Source organism: Drosophila grimshawi, unplaced genomic scaffold (assembly GCF_018153295.1).
Source record: "Drosophila grimshawi isolate 15287-2541.00 unplaced genomic scaffold, ASM1815329v1 contig_311, whole genome shotgun sequence".
NCBI classification, from domain to species: Eukaryota; Metazoa; Arthropoda; class Insecta; order Diptera; family Drosophilidae; genus Drosophila; species Drosophila grimshawi.
The window spans coordinates 14,463,835-14,488,583 of record NW_025063098.1 but is presented as its reverse complement, the minus strand read 5'-3'; the positions used below and the strand labels follow the sequence as shown (position 1 = coordinate 14,488,583).

Sequence of the window (24,749 nt, the reverse complement as noted above, 5' to 3'; positions counted from 1 at the left end):
ATTGTTGTTGTTTTGGCATCGAACATGTTGCAAGTCGACAAGTTCGGCGATCCCCAATGTTTGGTTGGCTGCCTGTTGTCAGCGGCTCTGCTCCAGTTTGATGACGATCCATAATCGCTGGTTAGCTCTCCGACTGACCAAACAGTCTTACGTCTGCCGCCGACGTGATTGGACATTTAATACCTCCCAAGTGAACAGGAATTCTTTAGCTATATTGTAAGTATATTTCTAAACAGCTGCCACACAATTATTATGGAATATACTCGTGTCAAAATTTTCGTAAAAAAAAATAAAAATAAATGCATTATGCATTCTGCTTGGTCAGCTTCAAAGTGATATGCTCATATTCAAGTTCAATAATCTCGAAACTCAAATCAATTGAACTCAATTCCTTTGCAGATTGCCAATTAATTTGGTTAAATTAAAATGTGATTCAACAAAAAGAATTTGATGTACTTTAAATGTACTCGACAAGGTTAGCACTTTGGACACACACAAAAGTGTCATCATCAACATTGATGATCATCATCAAAGTGCAGTTCCGCAAATGCATTTAAATTGCTACACTCAAAAAGCGACTGCTGTAATAAATCGTAAATGTAAAATACTCTGCTCATGCTTTAGAGTTCGGCTACTGATCACACTAGTTTTTGCGCAGTGTAGCTTATGAATACAATGCATTTTTTTGGTGCAGGCTCTCGTGTCTCTCACATAAACATAGCAATCTCTCCGGCTATATGCGATGCATCACGTCATTCTGTGTCGGTTTTCGTTCTTTATCGTTATAATTAAACTGCAACAACAACGAATATTGCTTACACACACACACGCACACTTAAACATGCAGCATCAACTCGGAAAAATTCCTGGAAACTGTTGCACTGCCCAAGATATATGTAGATATTGAGATACATGCCTGAAAACACATGCACATATTTAGATATGAAATGGATGAGCTTGTAGCATGTTGTTGGTTGTGCTGTTGTGTGTGCCACATTCAAATAGTTGCGCACTCAAATTGTGGCGATTAAGCAAATCTCAAGACTACGCCAAGTTTCCCAAAACGGAAGTCCAGGCTACAGATAAGCACGGGTCAAACATATGCGAGATAAGTCTTGCGCTTCTCGCTTCTCGCTGTGCCACTTCAGATGTACATTTGTATTTGTTATACACATTCGTGAATCCATCAAATACACATATATTGCTAAGCATTATGTGCTGATTAATTATTAGTCCACAGTTGTCGCAGTAAGGTCAAGCCTTAATCAGAATTGGGTCTTATATATAATACAGTTATAACTCTTACATATATACAATTGCATGCGGCTGCTTTGTAAATAGAAATGATTTCAGAAATGCCAATTTGATGCCAAAGCGACACACATAAACATTATTCAAATGCTTTCAACCGGAGAACATGTGTTAAACATGCTGTCAAAATCATTTGAGGCCTTTTTCTGGTGTGGACCCGATTGTTTTGAAATAAGAACTTCCACAAAAATTCCGTGTTCTAAATGTCTTTTAGCTACAATTATTTGTATACAGCATTTTATGTGTACTATCTTTGTTCTTAAACCCTTTTGAGCATAGAATTTTGGAACTGATCGACGAAAAATATGAAATATTAAATAGTATATATTGCATTCGTAGATTTTTTCGCATTTGTCAAGTGCAACACCCACATAAATATCTTTGAAATTGCATTTTTAAAAGAAAGAGGTAATTTCTCTTTAAAAAAAAATGCATTCCGAATTGTATTTAGTTTAAAAAATGGAAAACAAATCATTAAACAAGCCTATAGTATAAATCAATCTTAAACTGAAAACATGAGTTTTTGAATTAACTCAAAATCAACAAATAATTGTATTAATAATCTTCGTCGAAGCATCAACAATGGTTTCGTTAGAATTGAATAGTTTCTAAATTTAAATGTTCAATAAGATTGTGTATCAGTTCTGAACGAATCTCAGAATGAGTGTCTCATTTGTTGGTCCACCCCAGTGCCAATCTCCATGTGTAAAATTCTCAATGGGAACAATGTGTGTGCATTGTTTCCATTCGAATTCCGTCACTTCCTGGTGAATGCTCTTCTCGAATCGGCTGCACGCTGAACAATATCATGCACAGAAATGCGGCGGCTTCTTAAATTTGTCTGGGGTTTGTGTAAGTCACCCCAAAAAGGGGGTTGTAAACATTTAAAGCACAAACCGTTACAAGTCGAGTACAGTCCCGAAAACTGAAGACATTTGCTTGGTTCGAAATGTGACAAAAACGTAAGGAAAAATAAAAAACACAAATCGCCAGCCGCGCTTGCAATGAAGGCTAAACTTAATCGCTGAAGGCTTTGACCTCCCGCACTGTCCAGCGAGATTAGAGAGTGGCTCACATGAATTTGAATTTGTCTTTGCTTTTGGTTACTTTCAGTTGAGAGCAGAACTCTTGACGAGATGCGTTCGATTTGGCTGCTGCTCTGCTTGGGGCTGCTGGCACTTTCGCAAGTGCACGCTGAGGATGATGGTTTTTTGGACGATATTGCCGAGTTCGATGACAACGATGAGGAGTTCCTCCAACTGCTAGAGGAGAAGAACAAGGTGTGCATCTTGATTGCGTCTAACATTTTATGCAGAATTCAAGGTTTTCACACTCTTTCGTCAATTTAGAATAAGGATGTGGAGCGTGAGAATGAACTGGCCCAGAAGCTGGCGGAGGTGCAGCATAATCTACTGACTCCGGTCGTCGAGGTTGATCCCTGTGAGACCATGCATTGCGGTGCCGGTCGCATCTGTCAGCTTAACAAGCAGGACAAGCCCGAGTGCATCTGCATACCCGAGTGTCCCGAGGAAACGGATACACGTCGTCGTGTGTGCACCAACAAGAACGAGACCTGGCCATCGGATTGTTCCGTCTACCAGCAGCGTTGCTGGTGCGACATCAAGGAGCCCGGCTGCCGTCATCCCGACAATGCCCATTTGCATATTGATTACTATGGCGAGTGCCACGAGTCGCGTGTCTGCGATGGCGAGGATCTGAAGGACTTCCCACGTCGCATGCGCGACTGGCTGTTCAACGTGATGCGCGATCTGGCCGAGCGCGATGAGCTCACCGAGCACTATATGCAAATGGAGCTGGAGGCCGAGACGAACAATTCGCGTCGCTGGGCCAATGCTGCAGTGTGGAAATGGTGCGATCTGGATGGCGACACCGATCGCTCTGTGTCACGTCACGAGCTGTTCCCCATTCGTGCCCCGCTGGTCAGCTTGGAGCACTGCATTGCACCGTTCCTCGAGTCGTGCGACTCCAACAATGATCATCGCATCACATTGATCGAGTGGGGCGCCTGCCTGGAGCTCGATGCCGAGGACCTCAAGGAGCGTTGTGAGGATGTGCAGAACTCGGTGCCACAATTGCTGGGCTGAACAGCAGATCCAGATCCAGATGCAAATGCAGCCAGTTATATATTTTAAGAATGTAATTTTACTACAATTTTGTGCACAATCGTTTATTTCGAAAAACAGTAAATTGTCTAATAAATTTTCCAATAACAATTTTTGGGCATTTTATATTTATTTTATTTTTTTTATTTAAAGTTTTTATTAAATTTATTTTGTGTAATTTACTTTGCTCTAAATTAAGTTTGCATTCGTTTTATCCTCATTCTCATTAACATTTTACTTGACAATTAAGTTTACATTTGTATGTGTAAGTGCATATATATGTGTGTGTGTGTGTGTTTGTGTTGATGTTTATGTTGCTTGGGGTTAGGGAGTAGGGCGGGGGAGATTGGATGTCTCTTGTATAGAATTTGTTGTTAATTAGAAATTGAGGCTTAGCAGCGCCTCAGCAGCAGCAGCTCGCACAGAATTTGTTTTTATTACAACGCGTCGTCGTTTAGTATGTAATATAAATTTTTAAACATAAGATTTGTGTTCCGAAAATGGTCAAAAAGGAAATTAATTAATAAGCCTGCGACAGAATGACATTGCCCTTTCGCTGCGGATCCTGAACGGTGTCCTCTTTCTTGCCAATGAGGGACTTGTGTATATGAGGAATAACGCCGCCACCGGCAATGGTTGCTTTGATCAGGCTGTCCAGCTCCTCGTCTCCGCGAATGGCCAATTGCAAGTGACGCGGCGTAATACGTTTGACTTTCAGATCTTTCGATGCATTGCCTGCCAACTCGAGCACCTGTGCACCAGCCAAATAAAAACAAAAATGATTATTGGAAAAATTTCTCATAAAAAATAATTGTGTTGCCAATCGGAATGTTAACTAACAGGCAATGTTAGGAGTCTGTTAGCAAAACGGGCATGTAAACAAATGCCGTCCTTAACATTTATCAATACACATGCACACCGAAAATAATCAACACATCTGTGAATGCCGTTATATTTACAGAAAAACCGCACATAAAAACGAATGGCGGGAAAAACTTACCTCAGCAGTTAAATATTCCAAAATGGCTGCAGAGTAGACGGCGGCGGTGGCACCAACGCGTCCGTGCGATGTGGTGCGGCTCTTTAGATGCCGATGAATACGACCAACGGGAAACTGTTTGAGGCATAAAAATCGCATTAAAATAAAATCTGCAACTGTTGTTTATGTTTTGCTACCCCAGCAGCTCAAGCCACTCAATTAGCTCTCAGCACAACACAAGCACTCACAAGCATAACACACACATGTGTATGCATTTATGCATACATGCGTGCCATGCACGTAAACGCACCCTGTTTACAATGTGTGTGTGTGTGAGCGGTAAAAAAAAAAGGCGCCAAAAATGTATTCGGTACAGACAACAACAACAGTAACTCACCTGAAGGCCCGCGCGCGCCGAGCGTGAAACCGCTTTCGCTTTGGCTTTACCAGAGTCTTTGCCCGCTTTGCCACCAGCCTGCAGAAGAGAATTGCGCACGGAATTAATAAAAACACAAATAACAAACACATACAACAAGAAAACGCCACACACAAAATGGTGGCGGCAAAAACGACACTAGCACTGAAGTTTGAGGTTAAACACGAACTTTTCATTTTTTTTTTTTTCAATTTGCCGCTCCGAAACACAATAACAACACTGGTTAGAATTTTGCATTTTCAAAATCAGCGCGCACAATTGCAATTGACAAATGGTTCACTCTACGTGGTCAGGCAGAGCATTTGAGATTTTAGGTCGCTACGCGAGGCACGCGCAATAAACTACAGTATGTCAAAACTGCTACTGGCAATCAGCTTGCGCGCTGCGCCGCAGTCGTCGCCGCCGCCACCACAGCGCTTGCCTTTGTTAAAAATTACCATTTTTATTTAATCGATATTTCCTTAGTAGTTAATTGTATGTGAGGGTGTGGAAATGCACTGGGCACGCAATTTGTTTTTATGCGTGGAATGATTTAAAAACAAATAAATCGAAACTGAGTAGTCTTTGGATTTTGGACGCGTCTACGCTGTGGTATAATTTTAACACGAATGAGACGCCGTCAGAGTTGCCAGTCACTCGCTTCGTCCGTCATTACTTATTTGATGTGTACGTTTGCAGCGAATGGCAATTTGATGTTATCACCCATCTCTACGAACCGATTGAACCGATAAGTCTTTTCGATAACTCTAGTTCGATACATTATACCAAAACAATAAACGCTGATAAATAAATATATTGTTAACAAACGTTAAAGAACGTTAAATAATTCACGCAATGAGTTCGGGCGCTGTACGCACGCCTGTATCGCAAATAATCCACACCAGGGACGATCAAGATGTGGATGACGAGCCCAAGAAGAAGTCACGCGAGGATTGGCGCAAGGCCAAGGAGCTGGAAGAGGCCCGAAAAGCGGGTACTGCACCAGCCGCCGTTGACGAGGAGGGTCGCGACATAAATCCACACATACCGCAATACATTTCCAATGCGCCCTGGTACTACGGCTCTCAGGGGCCCACGCTGAAACATCAGCGCCCGCAGCACGAGGATGAGCGTGGCCAATTGGACAACAAGGCGCCCAAAGGGCTGGATACCACGAAACTGGTGACCAAGTTTCGCAAGGGTGCCTGCGAGAATTGTGGTGCCATGACGCACAAGCGAAAGGATTGTCTGGAAAGGCCGCGCAAGGTGCAAGCCAAGTACGCCGAGTCAATTGTGGTGCATGACGAGCACATTGTGACGGATGCATCGATTAACTACGATGAGAAGCGGGATCGCTGGAGTTCCTACGATCCAGCCAATCATCGCGAAATCATCGAGGAATATGAAAAAGTGGAGGAAGCAAAGCGTCAGCTCAAAGCGGAAAAGTTGAAAAATGGTAAGCAATTAATATTCTTGCTCCAAGCAGCCAATTTGTAACAGTTTACATCTGCTCACAGATCCCGATGCTGAAATCTCGGACGAGGAGGGCAACGAGGACAAATACGTAGACGAGGTGGATATGCCGGGCACAAAAGTCGACTCCAAGCAGCGTATTACCGTTCGTAATTTGCGTATACGAGAAGACACGGCAAAATATTTACGCAATTTGGATCCCAATTCGGCTTACTATGATCCCAAGACACGCTCCATGCGCGACAACCCCAATCCAGCGGTACCAGAGGAGGAGTAAGTGCAGCCCACTTATAATTAAATTTATGAATATATTCAATTTGTATTTCATTTGCAGAGCGGAGTTTGCGGGTGAGAACTTTGTGCGCTTCTCTGGCGACACCACAGCGCAAGCCACGGCACAATTATTCGCATGGGAGGCGCATGGCAAGGGTGTTGATGTCCATTTGCTTGCCGAGCCCACAAAGCTGGAACTGCTGCAGAAAGAGTATGAACAGAAAAAGGAGCAGTTCAAGTCGAGTGTAAGTGAAAACAAAAAGCTGCCCTCATCTATACTAAGAACCACTCTTTCTTGCAGACCAAAACGGACATTGTGGAAAAGTATGGCGGCGATGAGCATTTGAAGGTGCCACCGAAATCCTTGCTGCTTGCACAGACCGAGGAGTATGTGGAGTACTCGCGCAGTGGCAAGGTGATCAAAGGTATCGAGAAGCCCAAGGCACGTAGTATTTATGAGGAGGATGTGTACATCAATAATCACACCACCATTTGGGGCAGCTATTGGAATGCCGGACGCTGGGGCTACAAGTGCTGCAAGTCCTTCATCAAAAACTCATATTGTGTAGGCATGCAAGAGCCGGAAGGCTATGCGGAACAACAGCAGCAGCAGCAGCCGCATCCGGCAACATCTGGTGCTGCTGCAACCGCATCCATTGTGGAGCCATTGGCAACAGTACAAGCAGCTGAAGATGATGTGAAACCTGCATCTGGATCCGAGGTGGACTCTGCGCCTAGTTCGGCAGACTCTTCTGAGGCTGAAGAGGAAGTGCAGCCGAGCAAAAAATCAAAGAAAAAGTCCAAGAAGCGCGAAAAGAAAAAGAAGGCCAAGGAGCAGCGTAAAAACAAAAAGAAACACAAAGAGGCCAAGGAGCCCAGGGCAAAGGAGACGTCGTTGACTCGATCCAAGCAGCTGCCCGAAGAAACTGATGATCGTAAGCGTCCATACAACAGCATGTACGATGTCAAAGCACCCACCGAGGAGGAAATCGAGGAATGGAAGAAGAAACGCACGCGCACCGATGATCCAATGCTTCAATTCTTATGAGCAAATGTTCTCCACATGAAAACAAAACAAATAAATAGGAATAAGCGACGAAATGCAAATTATAATTGGATTTTCAACAATGACTTGACTTTGATATTTGATATATAATAATGATATATAATGATATTATCAACAGCAGAGTTTTAAATGGAAATTCCCCACTGAAGCAGCAATTTACAATTGTATAAATAATATGTTTGTTTTTTTTTTTTTTATTATTATTTATCGTTCACACAATGGCATACTGCTCATAGAGCAGTTCACGTATCTTGTAGTATTCCTCCGATATGCAGCCCTCCATGGCCACCTTGCCGGTGTCGACGCGTCGCAACGCGAGAGTTCCGTTGCAACACCATAGAACGCCGCCAGAGAATTCCGAGTTGATGCTGTTGCGCATGAGGACCTGCTTGAAGTCGGACAATTTGAGTTCGTTGATCAAGACCGAGTTGTGCACGGGTATCTCGTCTTCGGCGAGCGTCTCCAAGGTGAGAGTTTTGCCCTCCTGGGCGGCCACATCCTGTTCGACGGTGATTTCCGATTGATTGGGTGCATCGATTGCCTGCAGACGCATGCCAAGTCGGCCATCGATCCAGGCCACCTCGGCGTCTTTGCCCTTTTGGAACTGCAGCTGGGAGACGAGACCCTCGGTGAGACGCACTTGATAAATGTGGATCTCCGTTGTCACATCGATTATTTCGCCCTTCTGGGGCGTGAAGACACGGGCGCCCACATTCTGTTCACAGTGCTTGGCTACCACCTGGGTGCCCTCGGCAGTGCCATGGACGACAATGACGCGACGCGGGCGCAGCTGGGATAGAATCTTAAGCATCGATTCGCCATCGGATCGTCCCTCGAAATCGATGCGTTGGATTTGTGCATGGACCTCGATTGTCTTGCGTTGACTAATCAGCTTGGTGGGCTTCTCCAGCAGTTGGACATCATTGTCCAGATTGCCATTTGAATGCAGTTCGGCGTGGGGCTCCTCCTTTTTGACATTCTCCTTGTTCTGATCGTCCATGGCCGTGTAGTCATAGTTGGCGTCTACAATGCGATAGTCATCTAAATTGATAACCTCCCCATAATCGTCGTACTTGATCTTTTCCTCATGGAACGGAAACATGACGTGATGGCGTTTGTTTGACTTGAAGAAGCCGGAATGATGGCGACCCTCCGCCCGGACCACAATATCGTGTTTGCCCGTTATGACGCTCATTTCAATATCATCCTCGGACTCGGAGCTGCTCGACTCTTCCACTTCTGGCTTGACAATCAACGGATTTAACTTTTCGCCCTGTGTGCGCAAATATTCCTCTAGTTCGGCGCCTTCGAGCTCCACGCGACGACGCACATCCAACTCAAGTTGTCTACCCGGCACCGAATTCTCCACCAGCTCCATGCTCAACGAACCCGGACCGGTGCGTGTTGTGAAAATGATACTGTTATTGGGATTACCTGCCCATTGTACGAACAGGTCACGTGTGAAGCCACTCTCCATGTCCGGTGTGCTGGCCAGCACCACCTTCGGACCGACAGGCAGCTTGTAGACATCGGCCAGGGTGTGGCACAGATTTATGTGCTTGAATTGGAAGGGATTGTTGCGTGCACCTTCGAAGGCTTTGGTCAGCTTGTCGCTCATCCATTCGATTTGCGACTTGGCAAACTCGATGACGTTGTAGCTGACGTTGTTCAGAAGTGCCAGCGAATAGGCCATTAAGCCTGATTCTTTGTTCTTCCACAGCTGGTCGAGCATGTGGGCCAGCTCCAGGACACGACCAGCCGTATCGACAGCGATGAGCACATTGCCATTGTTGCGCACCGTCTGCAGAATGTTGGTCATCAGTTTTTCATCGCGGGCACGTCGTCGCGCCTGTTGATATTGTGCATTGTAGGCGTCGGTGATCAGTAGCGATGGTCGCTGCAGTCTGTCCAATTCACAGCCACTGAGATGCCGTTCCTTCTTGTGGTTGAAATCGATGGCATACACTATGTCTTCCTCGCCAACCTTGACGATCTTCCAAATGGTACCGCCTATCATGTGTCCAGCGCTGAGCGGCGTTATGGAAATCCCATATCCTTTGCCCTTCAGCGACACCGTTTGATTGTACTTTAACTGTGTGATTTTATCAAAGGCTGTGTCCACATCGTCTAGTGAAAACAGATCGAAATCGTACATATTAAAATGTGACATGTACAAATCGTACATAAACATTTGGCCCATTTTGAAGACGGGTATCGTGGCGTAAATGGGACAATTGAGTCCCAACTTGCCAACGAGATACGGAAGTGCACCCAGATGATATGCATCTGGATGGGAGAGCAGCACGGCATCCAGTGTATGCACTTGCCTGAAGCGAAATGCGTTAGTAAATCATTTTTCTTCAGTATCGAGTTTCTGTCACCTTTTCAATTCCTTTATAAAATTTGGATCAAATTTCTCATCCCAGCCACAGTCGAGCAGTATTCGCACATCGTCAATTTGTAGAATGTAGCAAGGCGGCGATTCATCCATGGCACCAGATATGGTGTGCAGTTTAATAATTGACGTCATTTTGCAATTATTGCTTTTAGCGTCCAAAAAAAAACTAATACATTTGATATAAATAACAAAGATTCGGAACTCAGCCGGTTAAGCTCGTTCGATAGTTAATACCACATGTGCGATAGATATATCGATAATCGTATTTTTGAGTTTACTTTATTTTGGCGCAATTGAAGCAAAGCAAGGCTGAATTTAGCACTAAAAATGGCAGAATTATTAACATTTAAATGGAAATTGACAACTTACGGGTTACAGTGGCACATCGATAACTAAAGCAAAATAGCTGTTAGTTTTAGGGTGACGACCAAAAAGGTAGTATTACATCAATTCAATTTGATTTTGTAAATGCACATTCAACTTAAAAGATACACAAACTCGTATATCATTTACATATCAAATAATTATTAATAATTCATCAAAGTCAAATTTACGCTTAGAGAAACGTTCATCTACTGATAAGACTAATATGACGTTTATTTTATTTAATTATACATTGATTGGCTATGTGCAACATTTATTTGATAATTACAATCTTTCAAATCAATGTAGACACTTGTACGTATCTTAGCCGAAATTCAATCAAATTAAGATAGTTCTCGTGCATCGCGAAAAGTCATGTCAATGTCATTAAATTCCTCCAAATGGCGATGATTTGAACGTTTCAACTGTAGGCGACGATAAGCAGCCTGGGTGCGTTTTATGGGACGCAGTGTAATGAAACAATAAAATATCAGAGTGACAACAATCACTCCCAACAAAATCAGCACAATGGCAACTGCGACATACTCTGGCTTTGCCGGCATGCGTTCGCGGCTGGTAGTTGCCGACTCGCGAAGACAATACTCTGCCTGAGTGCTATTTATGATTTGCAGTGACCAGTTGGGATTTTGATGATATCCCTGCCAGCAGACGCAATTCAAGTCGGCGACAACCTTTGTGCATATGGAACGATCCGGGCATTCATCCTGCTTCGTGCAGTTCTTAACTGTAATCGGTTTGTATTTAATATTCATCTAAACAAAAATTGGTTATTACTGACGTTGCAGTGTTTGTTCTTCCGCGGCGTGCAAACCAATAAAATAACTGCTGCAGATCACTAGGTAAACAGCACATTTGAATGCCTTGCACATTTCAGTTGATCAAATAGACATAGACGTTAGCTTTAACTGTTTTACGTTCGCACTGAGCAAGCTATAATTACTAAGTGCTTTTGAATATCTTATCGACCATTGTGTTATCAATTAAAATAAGTAAATTAGTGTGTACAAAGATATTCATATATTATCGAAAATATTTCTTGGTCAGTTGGTAAACGGATTTTTTAAATTGTTTTCTATTCTTTCTATTTATAGTTAACTTCCTGTGAGTATTCAACTGAATTAAAATGCTTAAGTGAAAGAGATAACACAATTATTTTTGAATTGTTCTTGCACAAACTAACGATCGATAACGTTAGGAAACAGCTGTGCTGAAAATACTAAGAGCTTTCAATCAGTTAAAAGCTATTAACATTAATACTGCATACTTTGGCGAAATGTTAATGCAGTATTTTTCTTAGTTGTTGCTTGGTATCTCAACAGCATCAATATATAGTAGGGTGGTGGTTAGATGCTGTTAGATTTGTATTTATGTTACTGCCGCTAACATTATTACTGCATTATTCCGGCAAAATGTTAATACAGTATTTTTTAGTTGCTTTGTGATGGTTTTCGTGTGTAGTCCGCTTATCATATGAAAACCGATAAAAGATATTATACAATTAGAGCAATGATTCATCCTAAGTCAATAAACTGTAGGTGAATAATGTTAATACGGCTGTGCCAGCACAGTTTTCATATCTATGACTTGCTCATACTCAGTGGTGGTCTAATACTGCTCGTCTACATTCTGCTTCCTCATCGATTTGCACTGCGTTATGACTACATCGATAGGGAGCACATTGAGGAGGCGTTGCAGCCGGCAACCATACCAAATATCTCAATGCCGCAGGCATTCGATTGCAGCTACAAGGAGGTGATTGCCGACAGCGCCTTCGTTTACGATGTGTTCCATCGCGAACGGATTCATCGTGGCGAGGAAATCCGACTGGGCGGTGAATACCAACCAGAGGATTGCAATGCCCGTTTTAGTACGGCTATCATTGTACCGTATCGGGATCGACAGGAGCAGTTGGCCGCTTTTCTCAACTACATGCACAACTATCTGCGCCTGCAGCTAATCCATTATCGAATATTTGTCGTGGAGCAGAGCGATCGCAAACCCTTCAATCGCGCCATGCTCTTCAATATTGGCGCCAAGGTGGCGGAGGCATATGGCTATCCCTGCTTGATACTGCACGACGTGGATCTAATGCCACTCAACTCGGGCCAGATCTATGTGTGCTCAGCTCTGCCACGGCACATGAGCTCGGCGCTGGACAGCTGGCGCTTCCATCTGCCGTATCGGACACTTTTCGGTGGCGTCGTGGCCATTAGCACCACACACTTCAAGATGATTAACGGCATGTCGAATCTATATCATGGCTGGGGTGGCGAGGACGATGATTTGTATGAGCGTCTGAAGATTGTTGGCATTGAGATCTGTCGCTTTGATCCCGCGTACAGTGAGTACACAATGCTGAAGCACAAACATGCAATACCCAATGAGAATCGCATGGCCCTGCTGCGATCCGCTTCCCTGCGCATGCACTCCGACGGTCTCAATTCGTTGGTCTACAAGGAGGTGGAGCGCCGACTGCACAGCCTCTTCACGCACATCCTGGTCGAGACCTAGGTGCATGCACAAAGTAATCGGCTTTAGCTTTGCCAAGCGCAACTTGTTACTTAGCTTTTAGGGCTTGTTTTACTCTAGAAATCTCTGTAAGTAAATGAATTTCCAATTGTATGTACTATGTACAAAGCACAATGTTAGCCAGAATGGAAAGCGCATTGTTATAATGTACAGTAGTCACTAGGGAATTAAAGCGGTTCTGTTCCAGTGTTTATATCAGTATCCAAAGAATTGAAATACCTAAAAGTGAAATGAAATATTGAATTATCCATTGTATTAAACTAAATGGTTTCAATGGACTAATTCAATAGAATTAATACAAATAATTGGCACCAAATCAAATAATCGAATATCATCTGAATATGTTTAAGAAATAAAATTAAATGAAAAATGCGAATGGCTTTCATTATTTCTTGATTTGCCAGTGACTACTGTTTGGTTGAGATTTTTGTAGATTCAAAGTATGAAATTAGTTTAGCATTAAATTATAGCCTCAGCGAGAATAAATAAATTAAATAAAAAGAAAATGAACGTTGATCGTTTTAAATTGATTAAGTATATTTTTTAACTAACGTGTGTACTTCGGAGATACACTAAGGAGCAGATTGCACAATACACAATATATATATAATTATAGGTTGGTTGACTGTTTGCCTAGACTAAGAATAAATTATACACATTCACTTTAGACAATTGATATTTTGTTGAACGATGCAACGAGCAAAACTTCAAACAGCTTAAAAAACTAACTCGCATACATACAAACACATACACACAATTGCACAGACATTCATATATAATTTATATAGTACGATATAGTTAATTTTTTGTTTTTTTTTTTGTTGTCTTTTAAAACATTGGCTATTTGGAGCACATGCTCGGTGAGCATGCAACGGGAATGATGTGTCTAGTTCAAGAAGTTAAGTATATCCTGTTGTGACAACATATTAAGATTCTTGCCATCCGTGGACTGCGTCAACTGTGTTTGCGGCAGCAGCGTGGTTGTGGAAGTGACAGTTGCGCTCCGATTCATTGGCTTGACCAGGCTGATACTCTGCTGCTGCTGCATGCTATTCATATTATTCACCGAATTGTAACTCGTCGGATAAATATAATTAACCGTGGGCTGCTGCACCGTGTACATATTGGCACCGTTGGCATTATTCGGCTTGTTGGCCACTTGGCCGACGGCACCCGCTGACCCAAACGGATCCAAATCGTCCAGCGAGGAGAAGTTGTTGTTGCTGGCCTGCGGCGAGGCGAGCTGATGGTTCATGACCAGTGGATTTGCGCTGTGCCAATTGGTGCTATTATTGCTGCTCGCATTAAACTGCAAGCCCTGCGGGGGAGCAACTGCTGCTACTGCTTGAGCGCTAGGGGCAATCGATAGGTTGCTGAGATTGCTTTGCATCAGCGAGGAGAACATATCCGGCTTCGATATTGCGTCTGTCGTTGTATTGTGCGTTATTCTGTAATAATAAATTCTTGACTTAATATTCATGGTATTTGGCACGGCAATGGATGCTCTACTTGAGTTGCTCCCTGGTCTTGATGGGCGCCAGTGCTGTGGGTATTGTGGGCTTTGGCTTCACAGCATTCGGTGGCTGTCCCACGCTGAAGCCCGAGAACATATCATCATCGCTTTTGTTGCCATTGCTGACACCGTAATTGCCTGAATGCGAAAGCGTTGCGTTGTCCATCTCATTGGCCAATATCTCGGAAGCATCCTTGGGTCTAATACGCAAAAATAGTCATGTTTAGTAAATGATTTTATGCTTGAAGTATTTCACTAGACTTCTTACTTATTGTCACGCTGTATGGTGGACAATTGCTGCAGCTTTTCGCGCTGCTCCTGCTCCACCCGGCCCAGCATCTCTTTGATTAGCGATACAATTGTATTGAACTGCGCTATGGTCAGTCCATTTTCAACGCTTAGCGGCACCAGAAACGGTATGCACTTGTGCGCCATTACATCCTTGGTGATGCCCAACTTGGTGTTTGTCATGGCAATTTTATAAATGCCTGCAAGGAAAAGGTTCGATAGTGAAATATGCACAAATATTATGAAATTTTGATGAGCAAACCTATTATGGCCATAACAATTGCGGGCTCGCGACTTTGAATTTGCTGTAAAAAGGGTAGAATTTCATCTAGCACCAGCCACTTGTCCAGATTCTCCAGCAGTTTGCCAATCGATATTAGACAGTTGACTTTAACGGAAACATTGTTGCTCAGCAGACAGAGTTTCTTAATACGCGGTATGACAGCATTTTTCATGGCATTGTAATCGATGAGAGTGGAGAAGGTAGGGAGCACGCCAAGGCATAGCTCCTGTATTTGAGGCATATCACACTCCAGTGACCGATAGAGCAACGGCAGCACACTCTGTTTTACTTCCTCCGCCGGTGTTAGCTTCAGCAGCAAATCCATTTTCTGCATGAAGATCAACAGAATCTGGATGGGATCCGTTAACTTAAATATGGGCTTCAAGTGTGGCAGTATGTGATCGCAATATTCACGCTGGCTGCTCATTTCGGCAATCAGCAGCACATTGGGCAGCACAAATGGAATCATGGGCGAGTTGACAAACTCCTTAATCAGATACGGCAATATGGAGTGTAGATTCACACGATGCGGCAACGTTGGTATAATCTGTGGCAGACCCTTGTAGAATTTGGATTTCTGTAGATTATCCCATTGGTAAAGCGAGTCCAAATAGCTGAGTGTCTTGACGCCCACGTCTTGAAAGTATGCAATCTGTTTCAGCTCATGCAATTTGGGTCGCATACTGGCGCTGGGATGCAAAAGGGCCTTCAGACTTTCAGTTAGCTCATTTGGAATGTTATTCATGGCTGGATATTTGCGCTGATTCAACTCGTTGGCATAACGCCGAAATCCGCTGTAATCGCTGCCAAACATTTTTAGCGGCTTGCCCGAATAAATTGTAAAAATGAGCACACCTAAAATGAAGTTAGTTTAGCTGATTGTCATTAATAACAAATGACATGATGGGCGCTTACCCAACGCGAAGAGGTCACTGTCTGGTGTGTTGACACTGTTCAAGGCTAGCTCTGGCGCTGTATATTCCAAACTGGGCTGGGCCAGCACATGCAGCGATGTGCTATACTCTCGACATGGCCAGTGGGCTGTGCCATTTGTCGCCGGTTGGTTGGCTATGCAGAAATCAAAGCCAAACAGTTTCCAGCTGCGGTTCTTGTTGATCACAATCGTTTCGGCGCTGATATTGCGATGCACTATTTTTGCATCGTTGTGCAGAAATTGCAGGCCATCGAAGAGCTGCAGTAGTCCATGTCGTATTTCCACATCGTATAGCTTTTTGTCAGAGCGCACCGAGTCTCCCACAACATTTGCGAGTGATGCAAAGACCGGCTCCGTGGCAAAAGCCAGCGAGTCACGACTCTCCTCTAGCGGATGTTGTACGGTCAGCACATGTGGATGCCGTATTTTTGTTAGCTGCTGCACACCCCGCCGCAGCGTTTCCAGCATTGTCTCACGGTCATCTTTCGACCAGCGTTCCAGTACCTTTTTCTCAAACACAAACACGGAGACTTCCTGCTTGGTGCTTTTCTTGTGGCCATTGTACACCTTCCACATGAGTCCTAAATGAGTTAATCATATTGTATTCCAGGATTCGCATATGTCAGCAAACATTTTTTTTGCTCTTACCCACACCCGCTGTGCAAATTTGGTCCAGTACTTCGTACTCTCGTGTTACATTATTGCCAGGGAGCACACCTGAGAGCTGCGAGACTGTTTGCACTGCTGACGAGTAGAATTTGTTAATCACGTCCATGCTTGCTGCTTTTAATAATTAAATTCAGCAGCTTTGCAATGATCCCAAATATTTTTAGTCAAATTCTTTTTGTTTTAGTAATCAATAGAGTTGGTTGGGTTCAGAACTAGTTCGACTGAACTTCTCGCCTAATTTGCAACTGTTATCGACTGTTGCCCTGACTTATCGAACTACTGGAATCGAAAGTGAACTTGCTTTTCGCGCGCTTTTCAAATATAATTATTATTTATTGGTTTTTATTTCTCGATGAAGTCATGCAGTTTCGGTAGTAACGCTTGAGTTTGTTATGTGTAAAATAAAGTAAACATTTTCAACGGGGTTTGCTTTCATTAACATTTGCAGATTATTTACTATTTATGAGTAGATAGTCAGCAGTGGAAGTTCATCAGTATCGAGTTAATTGCTTTGCATCCGCTATTTACCCTTAATACAAATTAATGGTTATAATATTTTTATATTGCTTATCTAGAATAATTGAGTGTATAAAAGTCATTTAATACTCGAAAAGTATAATCAAACTGTTACACAAAACTACAATAATTTTTGCCAATTTCCTCACGAAAAATCTTTATTTTGAAGCAATTTGATTCATTAAGTAGTATCGAGTATCAACATTAAACAATAAATATCCAAGTACTGTAAAATGTTCAAGGCATTTTAAATAAGTAATTTTTTTAAACAATATTTTTCTCTCGATAAAAATAATACAAAAATAACTTTAACACTGCTAAACAATTTTATTTTTTACTCTGTGGTCAATTACTCTTTATTGAAACGTAACTAATGTGTTTTAAAAATATAGCAACGAACAATTGTTAAACGATTAGTCTAAGCCATTCTGTTTTAAAACTCAAACAATAAAGTTCACTCGCTTTGATATGGCACAAAGTGTAAACCATAAAATCCTATGGAATTTCATAATTTTGACTAGCCTGCTGACGTTCAATGTAATTTTAAATAATAAATGTAATCAAAATACAAAAACAAGCTGAAAAAATATACTAATATTATTATTATTATTATTTTTTTTTGCAGAGTGCTGTTGTCTTTAAGTTGACCAATGCGGTCTGTGAATCATTCAACAAATCCTCTGTGGTCGTGAATCAATGCCGCTTGAGGGCCGTTCAACGGAACAAAGCTGTTCTCAATATTGAGGTGAATATTTTGGTTCCAGCTGAATATATCGAGGTGAGAATGCAAATACTGAGAAAAGGAAATGGCTATAAGCCGTGGCTATTTGATGTCACACTTGATGCTTGTAAGTTTCTGCGAAAGAGCTTCAATCCAGCCGTGACTATGGTTTGGGCACTATTTAAGGATTTCACCAATATTAATCATACATGCCCTCTTCAAGTGAGTATACGATTCTATATAAGCAATTGCTGTCATTCACTGTTCATTATTTTATAGGGCTATACAGTTTTGAAGGACTTTTACCCTAGACCCGAGAAGTTACTTAACCCGTTTCCCACTGGAGAATATTTATTAATTGCAACCTTTAAATTCAATCATCAACGAGCTATTTCTTTGAAGTTTTACATAACATACGAAGAAGATTTCGTGTCAAATTAAATAACATTTCAATTGGAGTTCAGAGAACTTTTATATACTTTTATTAAATATATTATTATATGTATTTATTATATAAATTTTTATTAACATTTATTGCATCGTGGCATTTAAAAAAAGAAAATGTTTTAAAGTGTTATTGATATAAAAAATAAAACAAATACAATTATATATATTTAATCGCAGAATAGCGGAGTAATTTTGTAATTAAGCATAAAATGGCAAGTATTTTTTTAAATTTGTTTTTAATTGGACCTGCTAAAGCACATAGGACATATATGGTTATTAATGCAAATCGAAGTAAAGCAAATATATTTGCATGGCGATGCCGCATTTCTTTCTAAGTATTATTGGAAATTGCTGCTTAAGTTTGTAAGAGCAAATATTTAAATATTTTTCTGCCAAATAGCAAATCAAATACTCAATTTGGTAGCAAATTTGCTTAGTCAAGTAAACGCACACAATGTGCCCACTTTTACTTAAAGTCAAACACTCTGACGTTATTTGAAAAATATTTTGACACGCCTTCTATGCACATATAAATATTAGTTTTCATTTCCCGTTTGTGTCGTAAAGCAATATATATATATATATTTAATTAAATTTTTAACTAATATTTTTGATTTTCAAATGAATTTGAAATGAAACAGTCTTGATTGATTTCAATTGGAAGTAATTTGTTTTTGGCATTGCATCAAAATTGTCGTTGTGAAAAAGACTTTGTTTTTATTTCAAAGTAAATACGCTGACATTATTTTAAAAATAGTAAAGTAAACATATTTAAATATATTTGATATGTTTTCAAACTATATATATGAATATTAGCTTTCATTTAAATTTTATGCTATGAAGAAGTATTTAAATATGAACAAAATATCTCTATTAAATCTTATTTTAAAATTTGAAATTTTAAAATGAAATGAAAACAAACAATTCGCGAAATAATTAACTTGGAAATAATTTGTTTTTGGCATTTCGCTTTCTTTCGAAACAATATCAGATTTCAACAATGTTGCTGCCATTTGGCATAGCTTTAAATATTATTTAAATATTAATAATTAGTTGAAGATAACTCTCAACTTTGTCGATCAGACAATTAGCAAGTATATCGGAATACAAATATAAACGTTTCTATATATATATTTACCTTTCGTTTGATACATTGGATTGTTAGCCAACCGCCTTACGACCGCCTAATTGTATTTGAAATGCATTTGTTTACCCGCTAAATGAATAGTTTCGCGATATTTATACCTGCCCCCGGGGCAATGCAAAGCACACAACACGACGTGTGTGTGGATGCATATTGTATACATACGCATATATAAAGCTGCTCAATAAATAAATGCTCAAAAACACACGAATGCATTTAGAAAAATCGCATTTGGGACTTTATTGGTGAATACAATCTCACATAGACAGACACAGCCCGACAGGAGATAGCATTTGGGAGCTTAGCCCGACTCTGAGCGCCTGGTGAAAGATGGCGATGAAATTACGAAATGCATTCAAGTTGTTTACGCGATTTGTAGCTGTGGCCAAATGCTGAACTCGCTCTGAATTTCAATGGATATTTGTTTGTTTTTTTTTTTTTTTGTTTTTTGTGTGAGGTGAACACTTTGGCCAAGTGCTGGTAGTTTTTGCGTTCTATCATGACAGGTATTTTTATATGGGAGGGAATTAACGTCGTACGCCGAACGGCTCATGTGTGTTGAGTCATAAAATAAATCAGGCAGCTTGACACAAGCGTCGATGTTAAATCACGCCGATCAAATCGCATTTCGAGAGGGGTTCTGCGCCATTGACCCATCCCCAATTGGCCCTCGTTAATAATTATGCAGTGACAAGCAGACTGTAATCCATAAAAACGTATATGTATATTTCGTGCAAATCCGCAATGACAATTACTTCTGTGATATGTTGCTAATTTGTACTTTGACTTTTTATATGTTTCTCTATTTGTTTGTTTACGTTGAGTACGTTTCGGCTGTCTGGGTTGGGCCAGGCTTGGTATGCCAAAAAAATCATGACTTGCCAAAATAGATAATGTTATTCATCATAATTGCAGGTAATAAATACCTGTTGTTGTGCGAGGCAATGTGGGTGGCAAAGCGATTGGCTAGTTGAATGCAGAGCACATATCGTGCTTCACTTTTGTGGCTCGCATTGAAATATTGCTCCTATACCGAGAATACTATAAAAGTGAAGATTTTATATTTACCAAATAGATTTGAGCACATTTATTTCGTATGAAATTCTCAATTAAATACAGAAAATTGCAAATTACTTTTTAATTTGCTGTACGACTTAAAGTGCATCTAGAGTCTTTTTCTGTCTAGATACATTTATCATCTTTATCGCTCTTCTTTTATTGCATTTTATCAAAATCATTAATTTATTTATTTGCTTTTTGATATATTTTTAGAAATCTCTTTCACAAAAATACATTCTGTAAATAGTTTTGTGAAATGTAACCAATTTATAACTATAAAGTTGGATTTAATAATTGAACTCTGGTGTTATATGATTCTTAAAGATACTCCACATATTATAATATTATTATACGATTGATTAATGAAAAGGTTGGCTTAATATAAAGTAAAAAGCGACAGTTGACTGAACCTTAAATTAAATATTTAATTGCTGGCCTAATAAGTAAAAAAGGGTTCGGCCTGTATATCTATTGACTCTTATCTTTATCAATATCTCCTGCCTTAATTATAAAAAAATAATAATAAATATACTAATAAACGAAATGCACTTCTTGAAATTTTCTGGTTTCTGGATACGTATTTTTCACACAATTTGCTTGTATTTTCCCTTTTCTGTAGTTTACAATTAATATGAATTCAATAAGCGCACACATAACGTATGAGTGATTTTCTGTTTCCTACAAATTAGTATTGCCATAACATACAATTTGTAAGCACACACACACAATATGATAATGTGTATATATATATCATATAAAGAGAATCAATGTACTTGAATTGGTGCTTCACAGACATCATTAAAATACAATAAAGAGCATAAGAATGCACAAATTGAATTAATGCGTCTTTTGTTTGTGAAGGAATACAAACATGTGTATTTTAGTTAATAGATTTGTGCCTTTTGTTGTGCGAAAAGATACAAAAGCACGATATGATTGCAAACGGCAAAAACAAACAAACAAACACGCTGGCAATTACGTGATTGATTGCCGCGACGCGATTAAAGCTTTAAGAGTAAGTCTACTGTGGAATATTCATTTGGTCGTCTGGAATAAAAAGGAAAATTACAGAACAGCTGAAATTTATGAGTGAACAACGACAAACGACGTCTCGGGCGCACAAGGCAGGCATACCAATTAGGATCAACTGACGGATATGGACTGATCACTTGACGATGATTCAAACCGATTGCAAAGGCTCAAAGTGGCATTCCCCCCTTAATGCTTAGTGTCAGGCCATGTGAACTTCAGACTCTTGTAAACAATAAAAAAAATGCTATGACAAAAAAATCCTTTCATAAGTAAATAATAAATGAAAATATGCCTCAAGTCAATAAGCAGCAAGTGAACTGTTGAATAAAAGCAACAGGTTGCTCAGGTAATTAATGAACATTTTCGACAGCGCCACTCAATTTGACTTTTTTGCCTGTAACAGCGACGGCGACGCTGACTGAGACGCTGACTGAGACGCTGACTGAGACGCTGACTGAGACGCTGACTAAGACGCTGACTGCGACGGTGACTGCAACGCTGACGTTAGCTACCCCCAAAGCCTGGCTTTGCCGCCTACAATGCCGTCGTTGTTGTTGTGATTGTTGTTGTTGTTGTTGCTGTCGTCGCAGCCAACGTCAGAAGTGATAGGCGAGCGCAGTAACCGCAGCAACCGCAACGGCGACTGTGGCAGCGGCGGCGTCAATAGCCACGCTAAGCGGCGTTCAGGCCCCTGTTTGCGCCGCTTGTCAGGTGTTGTCGTTTTTGCAAGCCGCACTCGGCCTGAGTCTGTTTTCGTCTGCCTGGCAGCGCGGTTCTGGAACGCGTTTAGTTTAGCTGGAGAGTGAGCTCGGTTTCGGTGGCTTAATCATTTTTGATGGTACGCTTGGCGCGATATTTCTTTTCGCGAAAAAGCAGGCAAGTCGTTTTTCCTGAAATATAAAAAATTTTTGTGAGCTCGGTTTCGGACTCGGAATTTGAATTTTGCCGCTAGCCAGCCAGTCCAATTGTGCAACGTCGTCGTGCAGTTGCGTGAAAAGTGGAAAAAATTTCGAAAGTGCGCGGCGAACACAATTTGGAAATATATATATATATATATATATATATATAAATAATATATACACACAATTCATCATAGTGGAAATCTTGATTTGTTTTGAAAACCAATTATTGCGCAGCAAGACTTCCAGATCGACATTGCCTATAATTAGGAGACTTAGCCGTCTGTTACCATTGGATTCGTGAGTCAGAGTAAGCCACTTTCAAATATTTTTGTGATTCAAGATATTACTTATTGGGGGGCAGTACCCAAATATCCGTTGCCTAAGGCAAGAAAAGACAAGAAAATATGTATTCGTATTTATAATTTTTGTTTTCCTTGTTGAAAACTGTTCATGAAAATCTGAATACGAGAGAATAATGCGCTTATTTCCAAGTGAAAAGTAAAGTTACTTTTTAAACGATTTTTGCAAGAAAGATTTCAATTTTACTTTGGGAAATTTGAAATATTAATCATACGCCTGGTTGAACAGTGACTTTTGTAATACAGCAAGAAATTGTTTATGAATTTCACATAATGAAGATAATACATTTTTTACTTAAAAATATTACACATATTAGAGTTTTTAAATCAAGAAAATGTTAACCAGCGAATTTGCATTTTGTGAATTCCTAATTTCTTTCTATGCCAGTTGATGTTGTTTACTGAAATGCAATTCAAACAAGTCGATTAATATTAATTAAGTTAATTGTGCAGTTTGTTATATATATATATCTTCAATCTGTGAGATCAATTATACGTTTTTTTTCTTAGTATTTTTCTTTTGCTCAGCACTTAACATACTTAATGTTTTTATTTAAGTACACACTGCACAAATAAATACAAAAATCAAGTTGTGGTTGCAAACAAATATTGAAAGTATACAACATATCTATTAGCGACTGTAATAAAAATAAATAAAAAACGAACGCAGTAGAAGTAGAAGTTGAATTTGAAGTATTTGGGCAGTCGCCGTTCACTTGCGATTAATTCAAGCATGCTAATGTTTTGCGCTGTCGCACGTGTAACTACTATCATCATATATATATATATATATATATATATATATATCTGTATGCATGTGTGTGCAAAATTTTGATTTTCAGCTAAGTAAAACCTTGGGAAAAAAAACTTAATCGATGCAAATATTGAATCAAAGTCAAACAGCATTAAACTTGCCGAACTTTACCCAGTGTCTGAAAAAGTTTGTTTTTCCTTTGCATGAGGCGTAAAAACTGCATAAGCGACGACGCAGACATGCACACTGCAAGAGTGAGGGGGTGATGTGAGACAGAGAGAGAGAGAGAGAGAGAGAGAGAGAAAGAGAGAGATGGAGTGACTGACAGACTAAGGCGAGAGACGCCGAAAGTTTGGATGTTGGAGCCAAGGCTTTAGTCTAAGGTTTTATGAATGAGCGCAGCGTAGCGCAAATATTTGACAAATCCCGCGAATGCGTTGCTTACTTATGCTGTCGTCACGTCGAGATGCTTTCGATGGGTTTGCCCGGCCAGTCATACTGATGAGCAGCTTGCAGGAAGCTGGCGCCTGAATTCTAATCTACGCCCAGGCACATACTTACATATGTACTGTGCATCTATTTACAGGCATTGGCATTGGCAACCACAAAAAAAAGTAGAAAAAAACAGAAAAAAACACACACACATACAGAAATTTGCATGGAATTTTATTGAGGTGTAATTTATATATTTCGCACCTTGTGCACCTTTTGCAGTTTTCAATTCGCTTGGCTCGTTTGTAGCTGCTGTTGTCGCTGCTGCGACTGCTGCTGGTGTTGTTGTTTATGCAATATTTGCGAGCTGAGGCGTACACCAAAGGAAAGTGCACAATGCCCAGACTCGGCTTGAGATTCAGTTACCACATACACACACACTCTTGCACATGCCCCAACGCTAACGAGTGCAAGCGGGTATCTGTATCTTACGGATAGCTTACACACACACACAAATAAACACACACACACAGAGACACAGACACCGCAGCACTGAACTGAAATGCGCCAATTTGTATGCAAGTGGCGTTAATCGTGTAATCCGGCAGCAATGCGTTGCACACAGTTGGCAGCCACCTAACCAAACGCAACACCAACAAAGCACAAGTCGAGGTCGCCGCCAAGCAGCTCCAGCCCCAGCTCGAGCTACGGCATAGCTCCAAAGATACGTGCGATGCGCAATTGT

At 40.7% G+C, this 24,749-nt stretch overlaps 9 protein-coding genes across 9 annotated transcripts in view; 5 read left to right on the top strand and 4 right to left on the bottom strand.

Moving 5' to 3' along the window:
* The first annotated feature begins 142 nt into the window (after positions 1–142).
* On the top strand, positions 143–3,545 carry LOC6567680 (SPARC). Its single transcript, XM_001994232.3, has 3 exons — positions 143–216; positions 2,425–2,591; positions 2,661–3,545. Exons 2-3 carry the CDS (start codon positions 2,448–2,450, stop codon positions 3,414–3,416), a joined length of 900 nt encoding a protein of 299 aa, XP_001994268.1. The 5' UTR covers positions 143–216; positions 2,425–2,447; the 3' UTR covers positions 3,417–3,545.
* LOC6567681 (histone H2A.v) lies at positions 3,484–5,473 on the bottom strand. The gene is made up of 4 exons (XM_032740229.1): positions 5,287–5,473; positions 4,811–4,888; positions 4,435–4,548; positions 3,484–4,185 (listed from the first exon to the last, which is right to left on the bottom strand). Exons 1-4 carry the CDS (start codon positions 5,287–5,289, stop codon positions 3,955–3,957), a joined length of 426 nt encoding a protein of 141 aa, XP_032596120.1. The 5' UTR covers positions 5,290–5,473; the 3' UTR covers positions 3,484–3,954.
* Positions 5,474–5,634: 161 nt separating this feature from the next.
* Positions 5,635–7,755, top strand: LOC116805799 (pre-mRNA-splicing factor Slu7). Its single transcript, XM_032740225.2, has 4 exons — positions 5,635–6,284; positions 6,346–6,574; positions 6,636–6,819; positions 6,876–7,755. The coding sequence occupies exons 1-4, from the start codon at positions 5,684–5,686 to the stop codon at positions 7,620–7,622; spliced, it is 1,761 nt and encodes a 586-aa protein (XP_032596116.1). The 5' UTR covers positions 5,635–5,683; the 3' UTR covers positions 7,623–7,755.
* A 58-nt stretch (positions 7,756–7,813) lies between these two features.
* Positions 7,814–10,236, bottom strand: LOC6567682 (probable cleavage and polyadenylation specificity factor subunit 2). Its single transcript, XM_001994234.3, has 2 exons — positions 10,022–10,236; positions 7,814–9,967 (listed from the first exon to the last, which is right to left on the bottom strand). The coding sequence occupies exons 1-2, from the start codon at positions 10,168–10,170 to the stop codon at positions 7,852–7,854; spliced, it is 2,265 nt and encodes a 754-aa protein (XP_001994270.1). The 5' UTR covers positions 10,171–10,236; the 3' UTR covers positions 7,814–7,851.
* A 375-nt stretch (positions 10,237–10,611) lies between these two features.
* On the bottom strand, positions 10,612–11,594 carry LOC116805784. Its single transcript, XM_032740110.1, has 2 exons — positions 11,201–11,594; positions 10,612–11,146 (listed from the first exon to the last, which is right to left on the bottom strand). Exons 1-2 carry the CDS (start codon positions 11,289–11,291, stop codon positions 10,746–10,748), a joined length of 492 nt encoding a protein of 163 aa, XP_032596001.1. The 5' UTR covers positions 11,292–11,594; the 3' UTR covers positions 10,612–10,745.
* Positions 11,595–11,723: 129 nt separating this feature from the next.
* On the top strand, positions 11,724–13,481 carry LOC6567683 (beta-1,4-galactosyltransferase 2). The gene has a single exon (XM_001994235.3). The coding sequence runs from the start codon at positions 11,965–11,967 to the stop codon at positions 12,931–12,933; it is 969 nt and encodes a 322-aa protein (XP_001994271.1). The 5' UTR covers positions 11,724–11,964; the 3' UTR covers positions 12,934–13,481.
* On the bottom strand, positions 13,464–16,825 carry LOC6567257 (SCY1-like protein 2). The gene is made up of 6 exons (XM_001994236.3): positions 16,618–16,825; positions 15,951–16,550; positions 15,015–15,890; positions 14,733–14,952; positions 14,461–14,664; positions 13,464–14,399 (listed from the first exon to the last, which is right to left on the bottom strand). Exons 1-6 carry the CDS (start codon positions 16,742–16,744, stop codon positions 13,838–13,840), a joined length of 2,589 nt encoding a protein of 862 aa, XP_001994272.1. The 5' UTR covers positions 16,745–16,825; the 3' UTR covers positions 13,464–13,837.
* Positions 16,826–17,622: 797 nt separating this feature from the next.
* Positions 17,623–18,328, top strand: LOC6567258. Its single transcript, XM_001994237.2, has 3 exons — positions 17,623–17,691; positions 17,780–18,097; positions 18,155–18,328. The coding sequence occupies exons 1-3, from the start codon at positions 17,623–17,625 to the stop codon at positions 18,314–18,316; spliced, it is 549 nt and encodes a 182-aa protein (XP_001994273.2). The 3' UTR covers positions 18,317–18,328.
* Positions 18,329–22,305: 3,977 nt separating this feature from the next.
* Positions 22,306–24,749, top strand: part of LOC6567259 (fatty acyl-CoA reductase wat) — a 30,189-nt gene continuing 27,745 nt past the window's right edge. Inside the window, exon 1 of the mRNA XM_001994238.2 lies at positions 22,306–22,766. The gene's annotated coding sequence lies outside the window, so the exon portion shown is untranslated. The remainder of the gene's footprint in view (positions 22,767–24,749) is intronic.